The sequence below is a fragment of the Budorcas taxicolor genome, chromosome 3 (assembly GCF_023091745.1).
Source record: "Budorcas taxicolor isolate Tak-1 chromosome 3, Takin1.1, whole genome shotgun sequence".
NCBI classification, from domain to species: domain Eukaryota; kingdom Metazoa; phylum Chordata; class Mammalia; order Artiodactyla; family Bovidae; genus Budorcas; species Budorcas taxicolor.
This window is the reverse complement of record NC_068912.1, coordinates 19,217,416-19,244,912: the sequence shown is the minus strand read 5'-3', so window position 1 is coordinate 19,244,912 and position 27,497 is coordinate 19,217,416. Positions and strand designations below refer to the sequence as shown.

Here is a 27,497-nt window from a genome sequence, read left to right as displayed (position 1 = left end):
GGGATCACATGCCATGATCTTTGTTTTCTGAATGTTGAGCTTTAAGCCAACTTTTTCACTCTCCACTTTCACTTTCATCAAGAGGCTTTTGAGTTCCTCTTCACTTTCTGCCATAACCATGGTGTCATCTGCATATCTGAGGTTATTGCTATTTCTCCTGGCAATCTTGATTCCAGCTTGTGTTTCTTCCAGTCCAGCATTTCTCATGATGTACTCTGCATATAAGTTAAATAAGCAGGGTGACAATATACAGCCTTGATGTACTCCTTTTCCTATATGAAACCAGTCTGTTGTTCCATGTCCCGTTCTAACTGTTGCTTCCTGACCTGCATACAGATTTCTCAACAGGCAGGTTAGGTGGTCTGGTATTCCCATCTCTTTCAGAATTTTCCACAGTTTATTGTGATCCACACAGTCAAAGGCTTTGGCATAGTCAATAAGGCAGAAATAGACGTTTTTCTGGAACTCTCTTGCTTTTTCGATGATCCAGCAGATGTTGGCAATTTGATCTCTGGTTCCTCTGCCTTTTCTAAAACTAGCTTGAACATCAGGGAGTTCACGGTTCATGTATTGCTGAAGCCTGGCTTGGAGAATTTTGAGCATTACTTTACTAGCATGTGAGATGAGTGCAATTGTGCGGTAGTTTGAGCTACAATAATCAAGATAGTGTGGTACTGGCTAAAGACAGACTATATAGATCAATGGAATAGCACAGAAAGCCTAAAAATAAACCCTCACGTATATGGTCAAATGATTTTCTACAAGTGACCAAAAGAACTCAATGTGGAAAGGACAGTCTCTTAAAAAAATAGTGCTGGGAAAACTGGATATCCACGAGCAGAAGAATGAAGCTGGACTCTTACCTTAAACCACATATAAAAAAAATTATGTGGAAAGGACTGAAGACCTATATGAAAGACCTAAAACTATAAAACTCCTAAAAGAAAACACTGGAGAAAAGCTTCATGATGTTGGTTCAGCAATGATTTCTTGGATATGACACCAAAGACAGAGACAACAAAATTAAAAAAAAAAGGGGAATACATCAAACTTAAAAAATTCTGTGCAAATGGGAATGTGCATGCGTGCTAAGTCACTTCAGTTTTGTCCAACTCTTTGCAACCCTACGGACCGCAGCCTGCCTGCCTCCTCTGTCCATGGGATTCTCTAGGCGTGAATACTGGAGTGAGTTACCATGCCCTCCTCCAGGGGTCCTTCCCAATCCAGGAATCGAACCCAAGTCTTTTATGTCTCCTGCATTGGTAGACAGGTTCTTTACCTTAGTGCCACCTGGGAAATGCAAGGTTAAGTATAGATGAAATAAGAAGATTTGTAATCACTGAGATAATTTGATAATTAGAAGAAACTAATTTGATGTTTAGTTAAATCCAATTATGTTTTTAATTAGTGCTTTAGTATTTAAAATAATTTATATTGTATTATTTATGTGTGGATTTATTAACATGTCTATAGTTGTGGACTTTCAGGTGGTCCAGTGGTTAAGAATCTACCTGCCAATGCAAAGGACATGGGTTTGATACCTGGTCTGGGAAGAGTCCACTTGCTGCCAGGGCAGCTAAGCTCATAAGCCACAACTTACTGAAGCCTGTGTGTCCCAGAGCCCATGCTCTGCAACAAGAGAAGCCACTGCAATGAGAGGCCTGCATATTGCAACGAAAGAGTAGCCCCCGCTGCTTGCCGCAACAAGAGAAAGCCCTCGTGCAGCAACCGAGACAAAAAATAAATAAAATTTTTAAAAATGTCTGTAGTTGTGTTAGTTGATGACACTGAGTTTAACTGGGGTGACAGTGACAGCAGTTAAGGAACCACTTTCCCAATCTCCTTTAATGCTAACGAGATTAAATGGGTGTGTTCCGCAGTACTTACAGGAAGTCTCTTGGAAAGAGAGAAGACAGCTCTATCCTTATTACTCAACCCTGCTGTGCAGGACATGTGATGACAGCTCTTACTGCCACTCTGAACTGTGAAAAGATGAGCTGGGAAGAGCCTGCATCTCTGGAGCTGCCATACTAGATTTCTTTCACATAAGTTTCTATCTTGTTTAAGTTATTTTTATTTTGAAGTTACTATTATTGGCAGTTGGGGAGGAGGAAGTTAAAGCAGCTGGCCTCCAATTTTTTGGTGTGTGTGTGTGTGTGTTGTGGGAAGCAAAGAGAAACACTCCCAGGAGGCAAATGGCCCTGCATGTGTGTGTGTGTGTATTGTGGGGAGCAAAGAGAAACACTCCCAGGAGGCAAGTGACTCTGACTAATTTTTTCCCCTGGGCCTGCAGGTAATTAGACCAGGAGTTGGCAAAGTATGTCTCATTGGCCAGCTACCTGTTTTAAAAATAAAATTTTATTGGAACACAGCTATACCCATTTATTTATGTATTGTCTGTGGTTGCTTTTGTGCTATGCTGGCAGAGTTAAGTAGCTGCCAAGACTGTATGGCCCATAAAGCATAAAAGATTTGTAGAAAAAGTTATGCTGACCCCTGAAATAAACTAATGATACATGCTAGGGGGAAGAGTCTTTTTCTATAGAATGCCCTGAGTAGGACATACCTGGATAAGTATTACTTAAAGTAAATAAACCCATAATCTATGAGGCATGGCTCCCTGATGACTGCCACAGAAGCCATCCAACTCTCTGGGATATAATACGGAGATGTTTTGTTACCTACATGCTTCCTACTGTGTGAAATAATAACCCTCAGAACCTTGTTTGGAGCTCGTCTCTACTAACCTCTGTTTTTAAACTCTGTTCTGCCCCATTGGTCTCCTTCTCTATGCTTATGCCAATATCCATAATATTTGATTAACTGTAGAGGTATAGCTGCATAATTGAAGAATTAAGATCATGCTGAGCTTTGTTTTTGATGGATATCAAACTTTTCTTGCTGCCCTTTTATTTCTTTGTGTAATGTTATATAAAACTTACGTTTTGTTATGTAGTGGTATTTCGTGCTTCTCTCAGATTCCTTTCAATCCTTTTCTCCCTTTGCTTTTTGGATACTTTTCTGAGAACCTGCTCTGCTCAAAGACTGTGAGCAAGAAGTACTTGGGAATTTATGGTCCCAGGGTAGTTCTTTTCTTATGATGAACGTGTGAGAAATATGAAGACTCCAGCTCCCTTGCCTGAGGTAGAGACAATCCCGAGGTACACATTTCACTCTGGAATTCTTTGCATGTTCAGGATGAAGCTACCCTTTGCAGGACTGAGAGCCTAACCTTGGGTGACTTCCTTGCCTGTCCTTCTCCCATGCCCTAGCTAGTTTCCTCTCAGAGTACTTTCTTTCTTGCATAGAAATCCTTTTCTCAGGGTCTGCTGCTGGGGAATCCAACTTCTGACACCTAAGAAGTAAAGAATACCCATGAATTTACCTTTTAAAATTGATGTTGAGATTTGCAGTCATGACAGCTCCTCCTGATACAGCTGTACACGAACCAAGAGCAACATCTATCACTGTTGCTATGGCACCTCCATGAAGGAATCTAGGTACAACAGGAGGAAACGAGAAAGGTATTCAGAAGTTCTGAGAACAGCCCTTTCAGAGACAAAAATTATCCAAGCATCCAATATAATTTATTTCTGAAAGTTCCACTTGTTTAATAGTTCATGTTCAAGGTACTAAATATCAAATTATGTTCATGTTCTTCACACCTTTGTTTTGTTCATAGCATAATACTGTAGTATTTGTAACAAAGCTAGAACCTAATAATAATCAGGTCACAAGTAAGCAAAAAGCTAAAATGCAATTTAGGAAATTTATGTTTTTATCAAACTAACTATATATATCAATGTTTAAAAATTTAGGAAATGCAGACAAACAGAAGAAAAAGAAACTAAAGATTATAAGGCCATCTGCTGCTGTTGCTAGGTCAGAGAAGGGAACTCTCCTATACTGTTGGGGGGAATGCAAGTTGGTACAGCCACTGAGGAGAACAGTATGGAGGATCCTTAGAAAACTAAAAATAGAGTTACCATATGATCCAGCAATCCCACTCCTGGGCATATATCTAGATGAAAGTGTGCTAAGTCACTCAGTCGTGTCTGACGCTTTGTGACTCCATGGACTGTAGCCCACCAGGCTCCTCTATCCATGGGATTCTCCAGACAAGAATACTAGAGTGGGTTGCCATGCCCTCCTCCAGGGGATCTTCCTGACCCAGGGATCAAGCCCATATCACTTGCATTGCAGGTGGATTCTTTACTGCTGAGCCACCTTCAGGGAAGCCTATAAGGCCATCTAATGACAAACCATTATTAACATGTTAATGATACTCTCTAAAATTATATGCTTGCACTATGTCCTATGCTTTTGTCATTCAATAATTTACATCTCTCTCTCTCTCTCTATATATATATCCATGTCAGTAAATACATGTATATGTCTATATTACCACTTGAATGCCTTTATCGTAGTCCATTGATACAAGGTGATACTGTAAAATACTCTCTTAGATCCACATTTCTAGGCTATCATTCTTACCCAGGTATTCCTTGCAGATAAGGACCTCCTTGAAACAAGCAAACTGTCCTTTTCTCATCATTATTATTGAATATCACATATTCAAAGCCCAGGCCGTCCTCAAAGCCTCTGGTGAAGAGCTGGGCCTGTGATGATCCTTCTCCTTCCACAAGCTGTGGGTCTGCAGGGCAACCAGATGGATGCACACATGAGAAACAGGTATGAGAAAAACACCATGTCAGAGGCAAATATCTGTTCCCTGCGAGAATCACCGGTCAGCGGATGATTGATTAAAATGCCAGCCAGGTGCAAAATCGAAGGGGATGGGAGAGTTCCAAAGAAACAGAATACAGGATATTTGCTCCTGTGGAATTGGTCTAAGTGGGGACACAGTAAAAAATAAATGAAATCAAAACAAAGTACTAACACATGGCAATCAGGAAATACAGTACATAAATGTGAAGGGCATATGGAATAATATAATAAAATACAGACAGAAATCCTTCTGCAAATAAGTGCAGTTTAAATGGGATTTAAAGAAAGTGAGGAATGTAATAGTAGAGAAGTTTTCCTTGCAGACATGAGTTTAACCTGAGCAGAAGATAGATAGCATACTGAATCAGAAACTGAGCCAGTTCAACCCAATATTCAATGTGATTATGATGCTTGAGTCTGAAACTCAGGGTCAGAACAATTATGGTTCATGAAATCAAGTTAGTGGGTTGTAAGACTTTAAAAAGAAACTTTCCTCATGCTTCACATATATCCTGGATAAGTACTAGTGTACTCATTTAGATATGTTTTCTCAGTTATACAACTGTGCACAAGTTGTGTGTTCTGGGTTGTGAGTCAAAATGTAGGTAACTTCAAAATAAAGACTAAAAACTACTGCTCTGAGGGAAGGGCATATTTTTTCTTTCATATCCATTTTAAGATTTAATTCCCCAAACTCTCAGCTTTCTTTTACAGCTCATCATGATTTGCTATGTATAATGTTGTTTCCTTTATTGCTGCAAGATTTACATTTACAAACTTGGAAAAGGATATGAGATGAGAAGATCTGGGAGAAGTGGGGAAGACAAGAAAGGATGCCTGTTATTTATGCCTTGAGCATTTGGTGGCAGACACCCTGTCTTTTGGACTCCATGTGCTCAACAACTGGCACATAGGCACACACTATGTTCATTCTAGCAGTTGTTGAGAAATTGAATGATTTGAAGAGCCAAAGAAACTTAAAATTGATAATCAGTCTCATGGCACAGTAGAAAGAGTCTTGTCCTGGGAGTCAGAAAATTTTTTGTGACTTAGCTTTGGCCTAGAATTTGCTCCTTTCTCCATACTTTCTCCATACAGCAAGTAGATAAATCTAAATGACCCCTAACGTTTGTTCCAACTCTGACATTCTGGGACTTCAGGATAAGATAAGCATCTGTTCGGTTCGGTTCAGTCACTCAGTCGTGTCCGACTCTTTGCGACCCCATGAATCGCAGCACGCCAGGCCTCCCTGTCCATCACCAACTCCCAGAGTTCACTCAGACTCACGTCCATCGAGTCAGTGATGCCATCCCGCCATCTCATCCTCTGTCGTCCCCTTCTCCTCCTGCCCCCAGTCCCCCCCAGCATCAGAGTCTTTTCCAATGAGTCAACTCTTCGCATGAGATGGCCCAAGTACTGAAGTCTTTCTAATTTTTGACTTAGGATTTCAAAACTTCTGGTCTAGGTTACTAAAGATTGAGGTTACCTCATAAAAATGGGGAAAAAAAAAGATGGTGGGAGAGTCTGTTAGAAATGCAGGCTCTTGGGCTCTATTCCTGACCTACTGAAGCTGAACCTACAGTTTAACAAGATTCCCAGCTGCTTCATATTCATGTTAAAATCTGAGAAGAACTGGTCTTTTAATACATAAGATAACACTGAAGGTAGCAGAGGAGTAACATGATAAAACTTTGCATTCAGAATCTCTGCCAGCGGGATGAAAGGAGGCCGATAAGAAAGATGAGTGAGGGGCTTCCCTGGTGGCTCACTGGTAAAAGAATCCACCTGCCAATGCAGGGCACACAGGTGTGATCCCTGCTGGGGAAGATCCCACATGCCAAGGAGCAACTAAGCCCGTGTGCCACCTGAGCCTGTGATCTAGAGCCCACACTCTGCAACTAGTGAACCCTGTGGGCCATAGAGCTCATGCTCTGCAACAAGAGAAGCCTGCGTACTGCAACAAAGAATAGCCCCTGCTTGCTGCAACTAGAGAAAAGCCCACACCTCAACTAGAGAAAAGCACACACAGCAACGAAGACCCAGCATAACCAAAACTGAATAAATAAATAAAAATTTAAAAAAAGAGAGCATATTAAAAAAAAAAGATGAGTGAGAAGATCACAGAAACACTATCAAATCACAACCACCAAAATTTTCTGAGTCGAGGGGTGATTTTCTCCAGCTATGTGAGGGCCTGTGGAAGTAAGTGGTGGCAGATGGCTGGATTCATCCAGGGCTGGGGTTATCCCACCCAAGTACGCTAAAGAAGTTCAGATAAGAGAGGGCTATGGAGATAGTGAGAAAGTAGAGGACTCGATGAGATGACAGTCTTAATGAGGCTAAATAATTTTTTCTGTAGGGCCTTTGCACAAGTAAGCTGGTAGGAAAAAGGTTGTAGTAAAAAAAAGGATGTCTAAATGTGTGAATTTGGAGGTTGTGCATTTTCTGAAGACCAAAAGGCTCAAGATGTCTATGGGAGTGTGTTGCTGGGGCTGTGCGAAAGAAAGTTTCTGAGGAGGTAAATAAAGCGAGTAGCCATGATGTGGATGCTGGGTTGCCAAGAATGGTGTATGGAACTGGGTAGAGAGGAAGACAGTTAACCAGGCGCTGAAATGCTCAACATATGAGGGAGAGGCTGGATGACAGCTACAAGAATAGGAATTGAGGGTGATAAAGTCAGAAGGTATAAACCTCAAAAGGAATGGGGGTTTTCTAAGAAGCAGAGGAAGTAATGATTTGAAAGCAAGTGTGGGTAGAAGAGAGGACCTCAAACTCCTCCCTAGTCTGAGAGGGTCAAGTTTCAGGCAAGAGAGGGTAGTTAGGTTGGATGAAAGGATGAGCAGAAACATGTGGGAACTGAACCCTGGAAACCACTGATATTTATGGAGTGGATAGAAGGAGAAAGGGAAAATTGCTCAGAGAAGTTTGTGAAAGCCGACAGACAAAACATTTCAAGGAGAATGAAATTAATAGCTAGGTCGAGCACAGTAAGGACTGAAAAATGTCCATCAAATTTGACAATTAGGTTGCTAGTGGCTTAAGTGAAGAAACTGAAGTAGAGCTATTAGCATAGAAGCCAAACTGCACTGGTTAAGTATATTCAATTAATTGTGTGAGGTGTTCAATAGTTAGAATGGAATTAGTACTACAAACTGCTAAATTTCCCCCTCATTTGTAAAATAGTTAATTCTTATTTCTCTCTATACTGGTAGTTCTATAAAGAAACTTGTAAATTACCATTTTTATTGGTAAAGGTGGTTTTATTTTTGTTTCATTCCTTCAGCATATACTGAAGTACTCAGCAAATGCCATGAGGAAACTGAGGCAAGGAAAGGTAAAGTAACTTGCCCAAGGTAACCCAGCTTTAAATTGTGGAAGCAAAATTTGAACCCACTCACTAAATTTCAACCATTAGATTAGGAAGCTATCTTTTGGATGGCCTCTAAAGCCATGTGACTGAATGAGATTACCAACAGAGTATAGTGAAGCAAGGAGTACTAAGGTTAGAGACATGGGGCATCCTAACACCAAGTTTGAGGACAAGAAGGAACTGGCGAAAGAAACTAAAAGGCAAGAGGCAGTGAAGTAGAAGAATGTGGTGTCTTGGAAGCCACATTCAAGGAGAAAAGAGTCGTCAGCTGTGCCAAAAGTTAAGTGAGGTCACTGGTTAGCAACATGAAGGTCATGGGTGACAGTAGTTCTGATGGAGTGGTGTGAGTGAGAGTCTGCCTGGAGAGGGTTTAAGAGAGACTAGGAAGAAAGAAACTGAGATGTGGCATGTCTGCACGCTGATGAGAAAGATGTAGCAGAGAAGGGATGCCCTTAAGTAGGCCAAAGGGATATAGTGCACACATCGACAGCTTGACCTCTCATTGGAGTATGGCTACTTCATTCACCACAGGACAAAGCAGAACATCAGGCACAGATACAGGGAAGAAGCAGGGGTTGTTTGGAAATTCTCTTCTGACTGCTTTGATTCTATGAAACAGGAGACAAGAGCAGCTAAGAGTAAGGCTTGAGAAAAAGAAGGTAGGAAACAGTCATCCAGGAGAGTAGGAGAGTGAGGAGACAAAGGGAAAATGAAATACGATGGCCAGGCAACATTAAGGGCCTACTTGGGGTCCTGAAACAAACAAACAAGCATCATGGGAAGTCCCTGGCTGCCCAGTGGTTTGGGCTCTCTGTTCCCACTGCAGGCGGCATGGGTTCTAATCCTGGCTGGAAAACTAAGATACAGCAAGTCGCATAGCATGGCCAAAAGAAAAGAGAAAACAACCTCAAAACATCACAATCCCCAAATGCCTCCCTAAAGATACGTTTACATGATTGAAAGGTAATGAATAAACTGAGAAATATTTGTAAAAACTGCATGAAGTCAGGAACCCTATCTGTGCACTCAGGCTTGTTTCAGGAATATGCTTTGTAGAGCACAGATCCTCAACAGATAGTTGCTGAATGAACATACAAAGGGTGTTGCAAATAAGAAACCCAAAAGGCTGACTCTAAAAATAAAGAATGTATACATTTTAGGCATATATATATATATATATATATATATATATATATACATACACACACACACGCACATATACCCAATATGCTACTGGAGATCAGTGGAGAAATAACTCCAGAAAGAATGAACAGATGGAGCCAAAGCAAAAACCACACCCAGCTGTGGATGTGACTGGTGATGGAGGTAGAGTCCGATGCTGTAAATAGCAATATCGCATAGGAACCTGGAATGTTAGGTTTATGAATCAAGGCAAATTGGAAGTGGTCAAACAGGAGATGGTAAGAGTGAACATTGACATTTTAGGAATCAGCAAACTAAAATGGACTGTAATGGGTGAATTTAACTCAGATGACCATTATATCTACTACTGTGGGCAAGAATCCCTTAGAAGAAATGGACTAACCATCATAGTAAACAAAAGAGTCCAGAATGCAGTACTTGGATGCAATCTCAAAAACGACAGAATGATCTCTGTTCGTTTCCAAGGCAAACCATTCGATATCACAGTAATCCAAGTCTATGCCCCAAACAGTAACGCTGAAGAAGCAGAAGCTGAACAGTTCTATGAAGAGCTACAAGACCTTCTAGAACTAACAACCAAAAAAGATGTCCTTTTCATTATAGGGGACTGGAATGCAAAAGTAGAAAGAAAAGAAACACCTGGAGTAACAGGCAAATTTGGACTTGGAGTATAGAATGAAGCAGGACAAAGGCTAACAGAGTTTTGCCAAGAGAACACACTGGTCATAGCAAATACCCTCTTCCAATAACACAAGAGAAGACTCTACACATGGACATCACCAGATGGTCAATACTGAAATCACACTGACTATATTCTTTGCAGCCAAAGATGAAGAAGCTCTATACAGTCAGCAGAAACAAGACCAGGAGCTGACTGTGGCCCAGATTATGAACTCCTTATTGCCAAATTCAGACTTAAATTGAAGAAAGTAGGGAAAACCACTAGATCATTCAGGCATGACCTAAATGAAATCCCTTACGATTATACAGTGGAAGTGACAAATAGATTCAAGGGACTTGATCTGATAGACAGTGTGCCTGAAGAACTATGGACGGAGGTTCGCGACATTGTACATGAGGCAGTGATCAAGACCATCCCCAAGAAACAGAAATGCAAAAAGGCAAAATGGTTGTCTAAGGAGGCCTTACAAATAGCTATGAAAAGAAGGGAAGTGAAAGGCAAAGGAGAACGGGTATACCCTGTTGAGAAGGGTATACCCATTTGAATGCAGAGTTCCAAAGAATAACAAGGAGAGATAAGAAAGCCTTCCTCTGTGGTCAATGCAAAGAAATAGAGGAAAACAACAGGATGGGAAAGAGTAGAGATCTCTTCAAGAAAATTAGAGATACCAAGGGAACTTTTCATGCAAAGACGAGCACAGTAAAGGAAATAAATGGTATGACATAACAGAAGCAGAAATATTAAGAAGAGGTGGTAAGAATACACAGAACTATACAAAAAAGATCTTCACGACCCAGATAATCACGATAGTGTGATCACTCAACTAGGGCCAGACATCCTGGAATGAAAGTGAAGTGGGCCTTAGGAAGTATCACTATGAAAAAAGCTAGTGGAGGTGATGGAATTCCAGTTGAGCTGTTTCAAATCCTGAAAGATGATGCTGTGAAAGTGCTGCACTCAATATGCCAGCAAATTTGGAAAACTCAGCAGTGGCCATAGGATTGGAAAAAGTCAGTTTTCATTCCAATCCCAAAGAAAAGCAATGCCAAACAATGCTCAAACTACTGCACAATTGCACTCATCTCACACGCTAGCAAAGTAATGCTCAAAATTCTCCAAGCCAGGCTTCAGCAATACATGAACCCTGAACTTCCAGATGTTCAAGCTGGATTTAGAAAAGGTAGAGGAACCAGAGATCAAATTGCCAACATCCGCTGGATCATTGAGAAAGCAAGAGAGTTCCAGAAAAACATCTATTTCTGCTTTATTGACTATGCCAAAGCCTTTGACTGTGTGGATCACAATAAACAGTGGAAAATTCTGAAAGCGATGGGAATACCAGACCTGACCTGACTCCTGAGAAATCTGTATGCAGGTCAAGAAGCAACAGTTAGAACTGGACATGGAACAACAGACTGGTTCCAAATAGGAAAAGGAGTACATCAAGGCTGTATATTGTCATGCTGCTTATTTAACTTATATGCAGAGTACATCATGAGAAACATTGGGCTGGATGAAGCACAAGCTGGAATCAAGATTGCTGGGAGAAATATCAATAACCTCAGATATGCAGATGATACCACACTTATGGCAGAAAGAGAAGAACTAAAGAGTCTCTTAATGAAAGCGAAAGAGGAGAGTGAAAAAGTTGGCTTAAAGCTCAACATTCAGAAAACAAAGATCATGGCATCTGATCCCATCACTTCATAGCCAATAGATGGAAACACAATGGGAACAGTGGCAGACTTAATTTTGGGGGGCTCCAAAATCACTGCAGATGGTGACTGCAGCCATGAAATTAAAAGATGCTTACTCCTTGGAAGAAAAGTTATGACCAACCTAGATAGCATTATTCAAAAGCAGAGACATTACTTTGCCAACAAAAGTCCATCTAGTCATGCCTATGGTTTTTCCACTAGTCATGTATGCATATGAGAGATGGACTGTAAAGAAAGCTGAGCGCTGAAGAATTGATGTTTTTGAATTGTGGTGTTGGAGAAGACTCTTGGGGGTCACTTGGACTGTAAGGAAATCCAACCAGTCCATCCTAAAGGAAATCAGTCCTGAATTGGAAGGACTGATGTTGAAGCTGAAACTCCAGTACTTTGGCCACCTGATGAAAAGAGCTAACTCTTTTGAAATGACCCTGAGGCTTGGAAGGATTGAAGGCAGGAGGAGAAGGAGACGACAGAGGATGAGATGGTTGGATGGCATCACCGACTCAATGGACATGAGTTTGGGTAAACTCTGGGAGTCGGTGATGGATAGGGAGGCCTGGTGTGCTGCAGCCCATGAGGTCGCAACGAGTCGGACATGACTGAGCGACTGAACTGAACTGAATTGGACTATACAATCCATGATATTCTCCAGGCCAGAATACTGGAGTGTATAGATGTTCCCTTCTCCAAGGGATCTTTCCAACCCAGGGATCAAACCCAGGTCTCCCGCATTAGAGGCAGATTCTTTACCAACTGAGCCACCAGGGAAGCTCCCAACCTGTTTTCTATTACAAAACAACTGACGTTAACTTTTTGCAAGGAAGAAATATCAATAACCTCAGAAACTTACATATAAAGGAAATCTCCATCTCTGTATCAGTAAGAGATGGAAAACTCTGTATCACAAGAGAATCTTTTCAAGGGAGAAAGCAACAACTTACATCTTTTCCTGGTAATCTCTCCACACTGCCTCCTATCCCCAACCCTTTTCTTTTGTCTTTAGTTGAAACGGTATTTAACCCAGTGGCTGAGACCATCTAGGGGAGTTACTCACTACTTTCCCCGGGCTATCTCCCAGGTATACATGAGGTATATGTGCTAATAAATTTCCTTTAAAAAAAAAAGCAATGGGTAGAAAAGGTGGCCGTACATTGTTCCTCCCAATTCCTATATGAGGAATCTCTTTTGTTGTTATTAAAGTGCATCTACACTGGGATGACCCAGAGAGATGATATGGGGAGGGTGGTGGGAGGGGGGTTCAGGGTTGGGAACTCATGTATACCTGTGGTGGATTCATGTCACTGTATGGCAAAACCAATACAGTATTGTAAAGTAAAAAAATAAAATTTAAATTAAAAAAAAAATCAAGTGCATCTATTTTTTTCACAGCATGTTTTACCATCTGACTTACTTTGTTTTCATTACTTAGTGGTTTATCTCTCATTACTCCAGAAGGGCAGAGATGTTAGGTAAAAAAAAGAAACAAAAAACCAAGTACAGCATCTTAAGCAGGTTCCCTGGTGTGTGTTTCCTCCCTCCCTTCTTATTTTTCTTCTTCCTACAAGTATGTATAAGGCACTTACTATGTACCGGGTACTATTCTAAGCACTGGAGATATAGTGGGGAATAAAACACACAAGAAATCTCTGCCCTTATGAAGCAAACACTCTAGTGGTGAGAGAGAAACCGTTAAAACACAAAGCATTGTCTTATGGAGATAAGTACTATGGAAAAAATAAATATATACCTTAAAAATGCATATTATTAAGTGAAAGAAAACAATCTGAAAAGACTACATACTGTATGTATTTTGGAAGAGGCAAAATCATGGAGAGAGTGAAAAGATCAGTGGTCACCTAGGGTTTGGAGGGAGGAAGGAGAGATGAACAGAACGATACATGTCATTATACATTTGTCAAACTTCATAAAGTATTACACAAAGAATGAGCCCTGATGTAAACTATGGGCTTAAGTTCATGTTACCAATACAGTCTCATCATCATAACAAATATACTTTACTATCACAAGATATTAATAAATGGGAACCTGGCAGAGGGAAGTAAGGGATATTTGAGAACTCTGCACTTTCCACTTTTTTCACTATAGACCTGAAAGTGAAAGAAAGTGAAAGTGAAGTCGGTCAGTCGTGTCCGACTCTTTGCGACCCCATGGACTGTAGCCTACCAGGCTCCTCCGTCCATGGGATTCTCCATGCAAGAGTACTGGAGTGGGTTGCCATTTCCTTCTCCAGGGGATCTTCCCGACCCATGGATTGAACCCGGGTCTCCCACATTCCAGGCAGACACTTTAACCGTTGAGCCACCAGGGAAGCCCAATAGACCTGAAACTACTACTAAAAAAAAAAAAAAATCTATTAATTAAAACACACACAGACAGGAAGTGCAATGTGTGTATGTTGGAGGTGGGGTGGTCTGCCTTGGGAGTTTAGAGTCTGTGAGATGAGGGGGTGACTTGAGTGTTCTGAGCTTCCTAGGGGGACAGAGCCACATATTGGGATAAATATTAAATTAAGGTTAGTGATGACAGCCTCAAGACAGAAAGGTGATGAGAATGTGGGAGGGTGGAGGCTTTCTGGGGCCCCTTCCTGCTAATGTTGATGATGATGCCATGGTGGGGGTAGTCTTGTTAATGGCAATAGACTTTATGCTCTCCCACAATCTGCAAAATTTATTGAGATTTCTGGCCTATAAAACTGGAGAATATAGCAACCATATAGCACTTTTCTCCTTCCTTTTTCAAGTGATAACTAGTACTTCAATCTCTTCTTAGTTTTATAGTTGATATTTAAGTATTCTATTATGGGAGAGTAGCTGTTCCTACCAAGGAAATAGGTCTTGAAGTCTTCACTCTTTTGAGTAGATCTATGTTTATATGAAGGCAAACGTTCCCAGGAGCCGTCTTCACATTTCTTCATAAACTGGTCAAAAAGGAGTTTTAAGTCCTTGCTCCAGCTGGGGTTGGGGAGAGCCCAGTCCTTATGAATGGCTTTCTCAGTAGAAAACAACCTCTAAAAGGAGAAAAAGGAGAGTAAAGGAAGGTACGTCCTATTTCATAACATATTCTATTTTCTAAGAGTATCTTATTGCTTTTCCTCTTCCCTAAAGCTTGTCATTTTGAAGTGGAAACAAATTTCTAGCATCACCTGGTCCTCCCTCCTTAGGAGAAATGGGAGATTGAAAGGATAAATGATTTGCTCAAAGTCATCCAACTAGCTAGTGGCAGAGTTGGTATTAAGTCCAGGTTTGCAGAGCCCCTTCTTTTTCTCAAACCTTAATGAAGCACAGGTGAGCCAGAAATTGGTGATAAAGAAAGATGAAGGTCAGACAACTTTTCTCTATGTAAAAGGTGCTACCAGTGGGAAACACACAGGAAGCCAGAGCACAGGGGAGAGGTATTCATCTCAGATTGCATAATCAGGGAGGCGGTCCTTTGACTCGACTCTTCACTAGATTCAATTAGACAAGCAGAAATCAGCCAGAGTATTGTAGGCAAAGGAATATCGTGTGCAAAGGCAAGCAGACATGAAACAGTTTTGAGGGGCCTTACAACAACCATATGAAGTATGTACTAATTATATCCCCATTATACAGATGATGAAACTAAGGGCTCAGGACTTACCTGGTGTCCAGTGGTTAAGAGTCTGCCTTCTAATGCAGGGGACTTGGTTTGATCCGTGGTTGGGGAACTAAGAACCCATATGCCGAGGGGCAACTATGATAGTGGACTGCAATGAGAAGCCCTGCAATAGTGCGCTAGAACTGAGAAGCCCTATGTGCTGCAACGAAGACCAGTGCAGTCAACAAATAAGTAAATAAACAAATAAAAGAAACAAGGCCTCAAGGAAGTTTGGCATTGTTTCAGTACAAGGGGAGGAGCAAGGGCCTGACTGTGAGACTGGTTTGAATTGTATCTGCAGTGCTCTTGGTGGGATTTTAAACAACGGAGTGACAAGATCAGATTTGGTCATAATATGAAAAATAGTGAGAGTGATTTCAAGATTGGAATGAGAGGGCCTTGTCTGGAAGCTACTGGAGTAACTCAGCCGAAAAATTATGAGTGCATGAAGCACAACTGGTGACTAATTGGATACAGGAGAGTGAGGGAAGAGGAAAAATACCAGAGCTAATCCCAGGTTTCTGAACTATGCAACAAAGTCGGGGAAAGAGCTAAATGTTGTTTCAGAAAGAGAACAGAAAGACAACACAAAGAAGGAGGAGGAGGAGGTTGGAGGAGAAAAGTTCTTGGCATCACAATAACCGCAGCTTCCACCAGTGCTATTTCCCTGTAGCATTCAGCACTGCTACCACACCAGTGCCCGTGCAGCAAGTGGAAAGGTACAGGGGCCCTGGAGGATAAGGGACAAAGTGTCGCCTAGGGAGCTGAACAAAGCAAATGTCCACAGGCACCACAAAGGAAAATCAGTTATTGTAACTCGTGCAGAAGTCCTAGAACATTAAGATTGCAGAAGCTATCACCTCTGTAGTATTCTACTTCCAGTCACCCTTATCAAGTCATTCAAAGTATCTACAACACTCAGACTACACCCAGCGTACAGGGAGGTACACTTACTGTGATGGAAAAACCAGACAAATAGGCTTCTGCTGACCTCAGGGGTGGGTCCTGATCAAATGGTAAGAATTTAGGGAGCCTGTCTTAAGAACTCTACAGAACTAAAAACTTCCTAGCTATAAAAGTCTTGACTTCTTGAGGGGAAATATGAGTAAGACTGAGACTACTCCACTCCCTAGCCCAATACTTGTACCTTTGTTTTGTTATTTTTTTTCTATGGTTTTCAGCTCAAAAATTTTGGTAAGAAAAGAAAAGAAAAACAAACAAACAAAAACTTTAACCCATGTATTATCTCTTCATATTAATATAACTAATGGTAAAATTTTGATATATTTCCTCCAAGTTTTTGTAACTTTTCTTAGTATACTTGTAATCTCAGTAAGAAATAAAATTTTTCTTCTACCTCATCGCTTAAAATTCTTTAGTGTTTACTTTCTCATGTCCTTAATCTGTTATCACCATTTTCAACAGCAGAAAAATAGTCCTTTAAAATGATATACTATACTTTACTCAACCATTTAAATTGTACATGTAAATTGTTTCCAATGTTTTGCTGCTTTAAATGAAAAGGACCATTGGAACATTATGAATATGGTATTTTCTCTACTTTGGATTATTTCCTTAGAATTTAGTTCCAATTGTGTAGTTTTTAAAGTACATAAATTCTGGAAGTAACATAACAGACACAATTAGTCATAAATTAGTGTGTATTGACCAATACTTTTCAACTGAGAGATAGAATAGCATGTGTAAGCTTTGGAGTTGTGAATTTGGGTTTACCTCATCTATAGTTTTCCTTCAAAATAGGAAACTCTAGGTTTGATCAGTTCTAGCATCCTTTTATGGACCAGTGCAATAGAGATAATAGAAGACTTTTAGGAATTAGAATGATTCCCTTGATCCTGGGCTCTCCCACCTGACTTTTTAAAATAGTTATTTTTAATTGGAGGATAATTACTTTATAATATTGTGGTTTCTGCCACAGATCAACATGAATCAGCCATAGGTATACATATGGTCCCTCTCTCTTGAACCTCCCTTCTACCTCCCACCCCATCCCACCTCTCTAGGTTGTCACAGAGCATGGATTTGAGCTCGATGAATCTTAGAGCAAATTCTCACTATCTGTTTTACATATGATAATGTGTATGTTGCAACGTTATTCTCAATTCGTCTCATCCTCTCCTTTCTCTACTGTGTCCACAAGTTTGTTCTTTATGTCTGTGTCTCCTTGGCTGCCCTGCAAATAGGTTCATCGGTACCATCTTTCTAGATTCCATCTATATGTGTTATTACATATTTTTCTCTTTCTGACTTACTTCACTCTTTATAATAGGCTCTAGGTTCATCTACCTCATTAGAACTGACTCAAATACATTCCTTTTTATAGCTAAGTAATATTCCATTGTTACATGTACCACAGCTTCTTTATCCATTCACCTGTTGATGGACACCAAGGTTGCTTCCATGTCCTGATATTGTAAATGGTGCTGCAGTGAACATTAGGGTACATGTGTCTTTTTCAGTTATGGTTTTCTTCAGGGTATATGCCTGATTGCTGGGTCATATGGTAGTTTTATTCCTAGTTTTTTTAGGGAACCTCCATACTGTTCTCCATAGTGTCTGTATCAATTCACATTCCATCAACAGTGCAAGAGGGTTCCTTTTCTCTACACCCTCTCTAGCATTTACTGTTTGTAGATTTTTTTTTTGATGGCCATTCTGACCGGTGAAAGGTGATACCTCATTGTAATTTTGATTTGCATTTCTTCAATAATGAGCAATGTTGAGCATCTTTTCACGTGTTTATTAGCCATCTGTATGTCTTCTTTGGAAAAATATCTCTTCAGGTCTTCTGCCCACTTTTTGATTGGATTGTTTGTTTTTCTGGTATGGAGCTACAATAGCTGTTTATATATTTTAGAGATTAATCCTTTGTCAGTTGTTTCATTTGCCATTGTTTTCTTCCATTCTGAGGGCTGTCTTTTCACCTTGTTTATAGTTTCCTTCACTGTGCAAAAGCTTTTAAGTTTAAGTAGGTCCTATTTATTTTTGTTTTTATTTCCATTACTCTAGGAGGTGGGTCATAGAGGATCTTGCTGTGATTTGTGTCAGACAGTGTTCTGCCTATGCTTTCCTCTAAGAGTTTTATAGTTTCTAGTCTCACATATAGGTCTTTAATCCCTTTTGAATTTATTTTTGTGTATGGTGTTAGGAAGTATTTTAATTTCAGTGTTTTACATCTAGCTGTCCAGTTTTCCCAGCACCACTTATTGAAGATATTGTCTTTTCTCAATTGTATATTCTTGCCTCCTTTGTCAAAGATAAGGTGTCTATAGGTGGGTGGATTCATTTCTGGGCTTTCTATCTTGTTCCATCGGTCTATATTCATTTTTGTTCCAGTGCCATACTGTCCTGATGTAGCTTTGTTGTATAGTTTGAAGTCAGGAAGGTTGATTCCTCCAGTTTCATTTTTCAGTCTCAGGATTACTTTGGCTATTCAGGGTCTTTTGTGTTTCCATACAAATTGTAAAATTATTTTTCCTAGTTCTGTGAAAAATATCATTGGTAGTTTGATAGAATTGCATTGAATTTATAGATTGCTTCAGGTAGCATAGTCATTTTCAGAATATTGAATCTTCCAATCCGAGAACATGATATATCTCTCCATCTGTTTGTGTCATCTTTGATTTTTTTCATCACTGTTTGATAGTTTTCTGCATACTGGTCTTTTGTCTCTTTAGGTAATTTTCCTAGGTATTTTATTCTTTTAGTTGCAATGGTGAATAGGATTGTTTCCTTAATTTATCTTTCTGATTTTTCATTGTTAGTGTATAGGAATGCAAGGGAGTTCTTCTCTGTGTTAATTTTATATCCTGTGATATTACTATATTCATTGATTAGCTCTAGTAATTTTCTGCTGGCATTCTTATGGCTTTCTATGTATAGTCTCATTTCATCTGCAAACAGTAAGAGTTTTACTTCTTTTTTTCTAAACTGGGTTTCTTTTATTTCTTTTTCTTCTCTGATTGAGAAGCAGCCAGGACTTCCCAAACTATGCTGAATAATAGTAGCAAGAGTGGGCACCCTTGTCTTGTTCCTGATTTTAGAGGAAATGTTTTCAGGTTTCACTGTTGAGAATAATGTTTGCTCTGGGTTTGTCGTATACGGCCTTTATTATGTTGAATATTTTCCTTCCATGCCTACTTTCTGGAGAATACTTCTTTTTATGATAAACGGGTGTTAAATTTTATCAAAAGCTTTCTCTGCATCTGTTGAGATGATCATATGGCTTTTATCTTTCAATCTGTTAATATGATGTATTACATTGATTTGTATATACTGAAGAATCCTTGCCTCCCTGGAATAAAGCCCACTTGACCATGATGTATGATCTTTTAAATGTGTTGTTCAATTCTGTTTAGAATTTTTGCATCAAAGTTCATCAATGATATTGGCCTGTAATTTTCTTTTTTGGTAGCATCTTTGTCTGATTTTGGTATCAGGGTGATGGTGGCCTCATAGAATGAGTTTAGGAGTTTCTCCTGTCTGATTTTAACTTTGAAGTCTGAGGGGATTCAGCTAAATGTAACAAACTTTTTTTTTTTTTTTCCCTTTTAGGGCCACACTATATGGCATGTGGAATCTTAGTTCCCCAACCACGGATGGAACCTATGTCCCCTGCAGTGGAAGTGTGGAATCTTAGCCACTGGACTGACAGGGAAGTCCTGCAACAAACTTTTTTGAGCCCTACTATATGCTCTGGTTCTGGGCCAGGTACAGATAACACAAAGAGAGGACTTAGACCCAGTCCTCGAGTGCTTGTAGCTTTGAGTGTGAAAAATGCTACAAAAGAAGTAGATACAGACACAGAAGAAGTGACTTTTAGGGAAAACTTCAAAAAGATGAGAACTGATATAGGTGGTTTCCAAAGGATGAAAAGTTCACTAAAGAAACAACAGGCAGGCTGCTCCAAGCAAAGGTAGAGAAATATGGGGAACTGCTAGGATTTCAGTCTTTATGGCTAAAAGGTACAAAGAGAACAGAAGCAAGATGGGGATGGCAAAACAAAAGAGGGGTGACACTATAGTGGCTCTTTGGCTTTAACGAAAGCTTAGATTTCACCTTCTAGGTTAATGTTTCAAAAGGTCAATAAGAAAGACAATTTTAGGTGGCATAACAACAATAACACGTGTATTTTTAAGTGAATATTATAAAAGGACATAAATAGTGCATCACACTTTGATTTCGTAAGTGTTATTGCCTAGGATGAAGCTGTTTAAAGGAAAGGAGTCTTTAAAGACTCATGAAGAATACATGCCAACTGAGTGGCAAAGTACTTTTTTTTCCATTATGGAGTGCCTTGGGGAGTTTTAAGCAAAGCAGTAACATGAACTGAGGTTTTAGAAAGCTCCCTCTGATGTAAAGGATAAATTGTAAGGTGAGAAGCAATGGTAAGGAAACCAATTAAAAGACTGTTGCAGAGATCCAGGAGAAATATGGTCAGAAGCTGAACTAGGTAGAAAGGAATGAAAAAGATTTAAGAGATATCTAGGATACTGGGACCAAGGGTTGTAGAGACTGACTGATCATGGGGGAAGAGAAAGTAGAAGAGTTTTGGATAATTCCTGACTTGTGGTTTGAAGACTGGAGTGGACAGAAGGAAAAGAAAGAGGAGGCTTTTGTTAATGTTTGTGTGAATGTCAGGAGGTGGAAAGTAGGAGAGGAACCATTAATTTTAGTTTGGGGAATGTTGAGTTTGGGACCACAGATGAACACTGTGATATTGTGAGAAATAAAAATAATGAAAGTTTCAGTTCAAGGAGATGAGAACTAAGTGATACTTGGAAGCAAAGGCACCTATAAATTCACAGCACAGACTCTGTGCATGAGGGATAAATGTTAGGGATAATCACTACTTTGTGTTGCCCTGAATAGGGGAAAGGTCTTGCTAGATGTTTGATTATGTGTTTCAAGCGGGGCTTAAGTTACAACTTTTTAATGTATCTCCTTTTAAGATTAAGTTACTGAACCAAAAGAGGCATGATTTGTAAAGCCTGTAAATACTACTGTTACAAAGCCTGTAAATATTGTTACATATTCTCAACAGAGACTACCAGACACCAACATATAATTAAAGAAATGAATCTATCTTTGTTGTGAGATTAGCACAGGACATTTTTCTTTTCCAACATATAAGATGGTGGTGTGGTTCAGTGACTAAGTCGTGTCTGACTCTATGACCACATGGACTGCAGCCTGCCAGGCTCCTCTGTCCTCCACTATCTCCTGGAGTTTGCTCAAGTTCATGTGCACTGAGTTAGTGATGACACAGGATTAATAATGGATCTGCACTCTTTATTCTTTAAAAGTAAGTTGGCTGGGCTCTGGTTCTAAGGGTAATGCTGTAAAGCCCATGTTGTTGCCTCTGGAGAGCTTGAGGGGGTGGTTGGGCCTTGTTCTACTACAGTGGTCTGCTTGCCCATTGGGGAGCAGGGAATTGCAGCGGCCCTCTCTCAGCCTCAGTATTTGGTAAACAGAGGCCCCGGTGAGAAGAAATTTGCCAAACTGGCTGGCTTCATGGGTATCATGAATAACATTCAGAAACAGTGATCTAAATTCACTACTCAACTATAGTTGAATCTACAGTCTACCCAGGAATTTATACCCAGGGTCAACTTGAAATCATGCTGGGAGAAACTGACTGCAGAACCTTGTTGACAAGCTACATAAATACAAAGAAAACATTGTGTGATGTGATTCTTATGGTCCAGGAACGAAAGATACCTCATGATGTTGTCCTTGGTGCAGCCAGTCAATTTTTTTAAATTTAATGCTCACAACTCACATGCTTGAATCAAAGACCTTTGAAACAGAACTCAAAGATGCTGCACCTGAGGTTATCAAATAACTTGTGGAATTTGCTTATACCATGAGAATTTCTGTGAATAGCAACAATGTTCAGTCTTTGTTAGATGCAGCAAACTAGTACCAGACTGAACCTGTGAAGAAAATTTGATTTCTTTTTTTGGCCTGTGCTGGGTCTTTGTTGCTACATGTGGGCTTTCTCTAATTGCAGCTAGTGGGGGCTACTCTTTAGTTGAGGTAAGCAGGGCTTCTCATTGCGATGGCTTCTCTTGTTGCAGAGCATGGGATCCAGGGTGCTTGGGCTTCAATAGTTGTGGCATGTGGGTTCAGAACTTGTAGCTTGTGGACTCCAGAGCATGGGCTCAGTTACCCCACGGCATGTGGAATCATCCCTGAGTAGGGGTCAAACCCATGTCCCCTTCATTGGCAGGCAGATTCTTAACCACTGGACCCCAGGGAGGTTTGTGTGCTGATTTTTTGAAAGAACAAGCTGATGCTTCAAACTGTCTCAGTTTAAGTGTATTAGCAGAGTGTCTAGACTGTCCCGAATTGAAAGCAACAGCAGATGACTTTATTCATCAGCATTTTGTTGAACTGTTTAAAACTGACATCCTTGTTATGGGCTTCCCTGGCAGCTCAGCTGGTAAAGAATCTGCCTGCAATGCAGGAGACCCCAGTTCGATTCCTGGGTCGGGAAGATCTGCTGGAGAAGGGATAGGCTACCCACTCCAGTATTCTGGCCTGGAGAATTCCATGGAAAGAGTAGGACACAACTGAGTGACTTTCACTTTTTCTTGTCAAAGTCAGGTTTCCACTTATAACAAAGAATTTCAGTAAAACTGTACAAACTGAACCACTTATTCAAGATAATCCTGAATGCCTTAAGATTGTGATAAATGGAATGAAGTATCATTTCCTGTCTCTAGAAAATTGAGAATAACTGGCAGAAGGCAAAAGGCCCAGAAGAAGGAAACATGACTATTGAATAGCCCTATTTGGAGGCTCCCAACCAGTCTTGTAGATACTTTTTAACCCAAAGTTGAAAAGAGAAGCATGTTCTGCATAAGCCTAGGAATGAGCCTGTAACTTCAAAATACTCTTTTGATGTCTTTGCTCTTATAAATGGCCCATACTTAATGCTCTTCTGTATACTCAACCCCAAGTTTTTAGACTTCTAGTGAAAAATTTAAGTAATCGAGGAAATAAATATCAATAAAAACATCCTCATTTCATCAATTATTACTTATTCCCTACAGCTAATATCATTAGAATCCCATTACAATACTAATTAATATTTCTATTAAAAGTATCACCCTTGGACTTCCCTGGTGGTACAGTGGATAAGAATCTGCCTGTCAATGCAGGGGACATGGGTTTGATTCCTGGTCCAGAACGATTCCACATGCTGCTAAGCAACTAAGCCAGTGCATCACAACTACTAAGCCCATGCTAGAGCCTGGGAGCCACAACTACTGAGCCTGTGTGCTGCAATGACTGAAGCCTACATACACTAGAGCCTGTGCTTCACAACAAAAGAAGCCACTGCAATGAGAAGCATGTGCTCTGCAACCAAGAGTAGCCCCCGCTCACTACAACTAGGAAAAAGCCCCAAGAAAGCTTGGGCACAGCAACAAAGACCCCACGCAACCAAAATAAATAAACAAACAAATAAATAAAAAGGTACCAGCCTCTCCTTTCTTTTTGCTAAAAACTTCATCTTGAAAATTTTCACTGTTTACTATTACTTGAATATTTTAATATAAGTTAGTTGTCTTTATTTTTTTAATATTAAAATAGTTGGGGAAGCTAATTTTATTGTAAATTATTATTAGTTACCTTGAATCTTCCAAGGTGAACATTATTTCATTATTCAATTCAAGTAGACTGCTTAATAATAAGTACTGTATAGCAATTGTTTCAAAATTCTTAAACTTCACATTTTCAGAGATGTTAAAATGGTTTTAACTATCATGAATGGAATCCATTTGTGCGTGTCCTATAAGGGCCTAAAATGATTATTTTCACCTATCTGATCTCCTTCAGAGAGGGCAATCTAAGCAGTACAATTTAATTTAATTATCTAGAATTAAGTCAATATCCTTATAAACTATTATTTTTAGATATTCCTTAGATATAGCTGGTGAGAGGCAGCAAATATTTGTATTAATTGGTGAGTGGAAAATGATAAGAAAGAAAATCTTATTTTTTCTAGTAGATAAATCTTGGATTGCTATACTGAAGTGAAATGTTATTGTTCTTGTCTTTGTCCTTTCAGCAAGCCTGCTGAGTCTCCTCTCCCCCACCTGCACCTGTTTTTAAAGTTTTCAAGTGCTTAAAGATAACTTAAAAATAACTAAAAGATAATTTATCTGAATCCAGTGCTCTGTTCTCTTAGTATTGGTGTTTTCAAATTGTAACATGGGAATGACTTATGATACTAATGCCTAAATGCCTAAGTTGAAAAAAATAAATAAAAACAAGCTACAACAGCTTTTAGTTCATGCTCAAAACAGAGTTGTTCCCTCCTCTATGGACCCTTAGTACTTCCCATAGTACATTTATTTTAAAATTTTGCACTTTCATTCCTTTCTCCCAAATTAGACTTGAGCTCTCTGAAAGGGTTGTTTCTTATTCATCTTTACAGCATTTGAAACCGATGTCTGGCATATTGTTAGTGCTTGATTAATATTAATTGAATATATCAATGAACCAAAACATAGGGATATAAGAACAGGCAATATTTATTTATTGAGAGTCTCTTGGTCAAGGAGATTAAACCAGTCAATACTAAAGGAAATTAACCCTGAATAGTCATTAGAAGGACTGATGCTGAAGCTGAAGCTCCAATACTTTGGCCACCTGATGCAAAAGTCAAGTCATTGGAAAAGACCCTGATCCTGGGAAAGATTCAGGAGGAGGAGGGGGCAACAGAGTACAAGATGGTTGGATGGCATCATCGAGTCAATGGACATGAGTCTGAGCAAACCGAGAGAGATTGTGAAGGACAAGGAAGCCTGGTGTGCTACAGTCCATGGGGTCCCAAAGAGTCAGATACGACAGGGACTGAACAACTAAAACAATGGGAAAGTACTAAGGGTACATAGAGGAGGAAACAGTTCTCCAACAGGCAATATTTATTTAGGGCATCCCTGGTGGCTCAGGGGTAAAGAAGCCAATGCAGGAGATGCAGGTCCATCCCTGGATCAGGAAGATCTGGAGAAGGAAAAGGCAACTCACTCCGGTATTCTTGCCTGGGAAATCCCATAGCCAGAGGAGCCTGGCGGGCTACAGTCCATGGGGTCATAAGGGTCAGACAGGACTTAGAGACTTAACAACAATATTTATTTAATACTAACGCCAGACATTTCTTTGGAAGGAATGATGCTAAAGCTGAAACTTCAGTGCTTTGGCCACCTCATGTGAAGAGGTGACTCATTGGAAAAGACTCTGATGCTGGGAGGGATTGGGGGCAGGAGGAGAAGGGGACAACAGAGGATGAGATGGCCGGATGGCATCACTGACTCGATGGGCATGGGTCTGAGTGAACTCCGGGAGTTGGTGATGGACAGGGAGGTCTGGCGTGCTGCGATTCATGGGGTTGCAAAGAGTCGGACACGACTGAGCGACTGAACTGAACTGAACTGAACGCCAGACACCGCTGTTACATAGCCTTATCTCATGTAAACCTTGTAACAGGTATTAAACCTGAGGAAACTGATCCTCCTGAGGGTACAAGGTAATGGATATTTGCCAGACTGCTTAGGTTCAGATTCCAACTCTACCACGTGTTTTCTTAAGCACGTGACCTTCCTTAAGTCATAACCCTTCTTTATTAGTGGTAGTGGTATACTTTGACTTGCTGACGCGATTCAAGCATCCTGCACACTGCCTCAAAACCGTGTCACCCTCCTGTCGTTTCTTATGGCTTGACTTTCAAGACTGAAAGATCCGGTGACCTTGTTAATACTGATACCCTTTGGAGCTAATGTTAGCTTTCATTCTGAGGTCAGTTGGCTGAGGAAAGGGATAAACAGCTAAACATTACTCCTTATTCGGAGAAGGCAATGGCAACCCACTCCAGTACTCTTGCCTGGAAAATCCCATGGATGGAGGAGCCTGGTAGGCTGCAGTCCATGGGGGTGGCTAAGAGTCGGGCACAACTGAGCGACTTCACTTTCACTTTTCACTTTCCTGCATTGGAGAAGGAAATGGCAACCCACTCCAGTGTTCTTGCCTGGAGAATCCCAGGCACAGAGGAGCCTAGTGGGCTGCTGTCTATGTGGTCGCACAGAGTCGGACACGACTGAAGTGACTTAGCAGCAGTAGCAGCAGCATACCCTTTATCACAGGCTAAGTTCCTGACGAAAAAGTTCTATCTTTCTGCCCATTTTCGCTGCCGGGCTAACCTGGACTCACCCGCGCGGGTTGCAGATCCGTCGATAGCCGGGGCGCGCCTTCCCGCCGGCCGCGCAGGGCCCAGAGCGAGCGAAGTCCCGCGGTGCAGCTCCTCAGCATGGCTCTCAGAAGTGAGGGAGCTGCCTCGCGCCAGCTGAGGTAAAAGCTGACTCACTCACGCAGCTACCCACCCGCCTGCTCTTCCTCTTTAACTGAGGCGAGGTGAGGGCGGGGCCCGGCGAGCCGGTGGGAGGCGACACGAGTCTCAGAGGGGCAGTGGGAGGGAGGGGCCTGAAGGCAGGCGCAGCGTCGGGTAAAGCCTTTAGCTGTCCTGCCGCGCCTGAACCTTTTCTGGGGAAACTGTCAAGACTTGTGAAGGCCACTGGACCGAGGGGAGAGCGGCAACAGCGGCCGCGCGGCCTGGGGAGGGCGAGGACGCCAGATGTGCGGGTCCGCGACTATGGCTCAGCCCCCAAGCCCCGGCACCTAAGCGCTGCTGGTGAGGATTCCCTGGTCTTCTCCCATCTCTTGCTAGAGGGCCAAATTCTGGGCTGTTTCCTAATAGTTCTCCCTCCCGCCGCTGGTGGCGCTAGTGGTAAAGAGCCCGCCTGCCAATGCAGGAAACGTAAGAGACGCAGGTTCCATCCCTGGATTGGGAAGATCCGGTGAAGGAGGGCAAGGCAACCCACTCCAGTATTCTTGCCTGAAGAAAGAATCCCATGGACAGAGGAGCCTGGTGGGCTACAGTCCATGGGGGCGCAAAAGAGTTGGACACGACTGAAGAGACTGGGAAAGACTAGAGATCTCTTCAAGAAAATTAGAGATACCAAGGGAACTTTTCATGCAAAGATGGGCTCGATAAAGGACAGAAATGGTATGGACCTAACAGAAGCAGAAGATATTAAGAAGAGGTGGCAAGAATACACAACAGAATTGTAAAAAAAAGATCTTCACGACCCAGATAATCACGATGGTGTGATCA

General features: G+C 40.9%; 1 protein-coding gene across 1 annotated transcript in view; it reads right to left on the bottom strand.

Moving 5' to 3' along the window:
* Positions 1-26,654, bottom strand: part of THEM4 (thioesterase superfamily member 4) — a 47,056-nt gene extending 20,402 nt beyond the window's left edge. The window contains exons 1-4 of the mRNA XM_052637907.1: positions 26,537-26,654; positions 14,504-14,690; positions 4,495-4,654; positions 3,386-3,496 (exon numbers count right to left, since the gene is read on the bottom strand). Coding sequence (XP_052493867.1) covers positions 3,386-3,496; positions 4,495-4,654; positions 14,504-14,690; positions 26,537-26,635 — 557 coding nt within the window. The 5' untranslated portion in view covers positions 26,636-26,654. The remainder of the gene's footprint in view (positions 1-3,385; positions 3,497-4,494; positions 4,655-14,503; positions 14,691-26,536) is intronic.
* Positions 26,655-27,497: the final 843 nt, after the last annotated feature.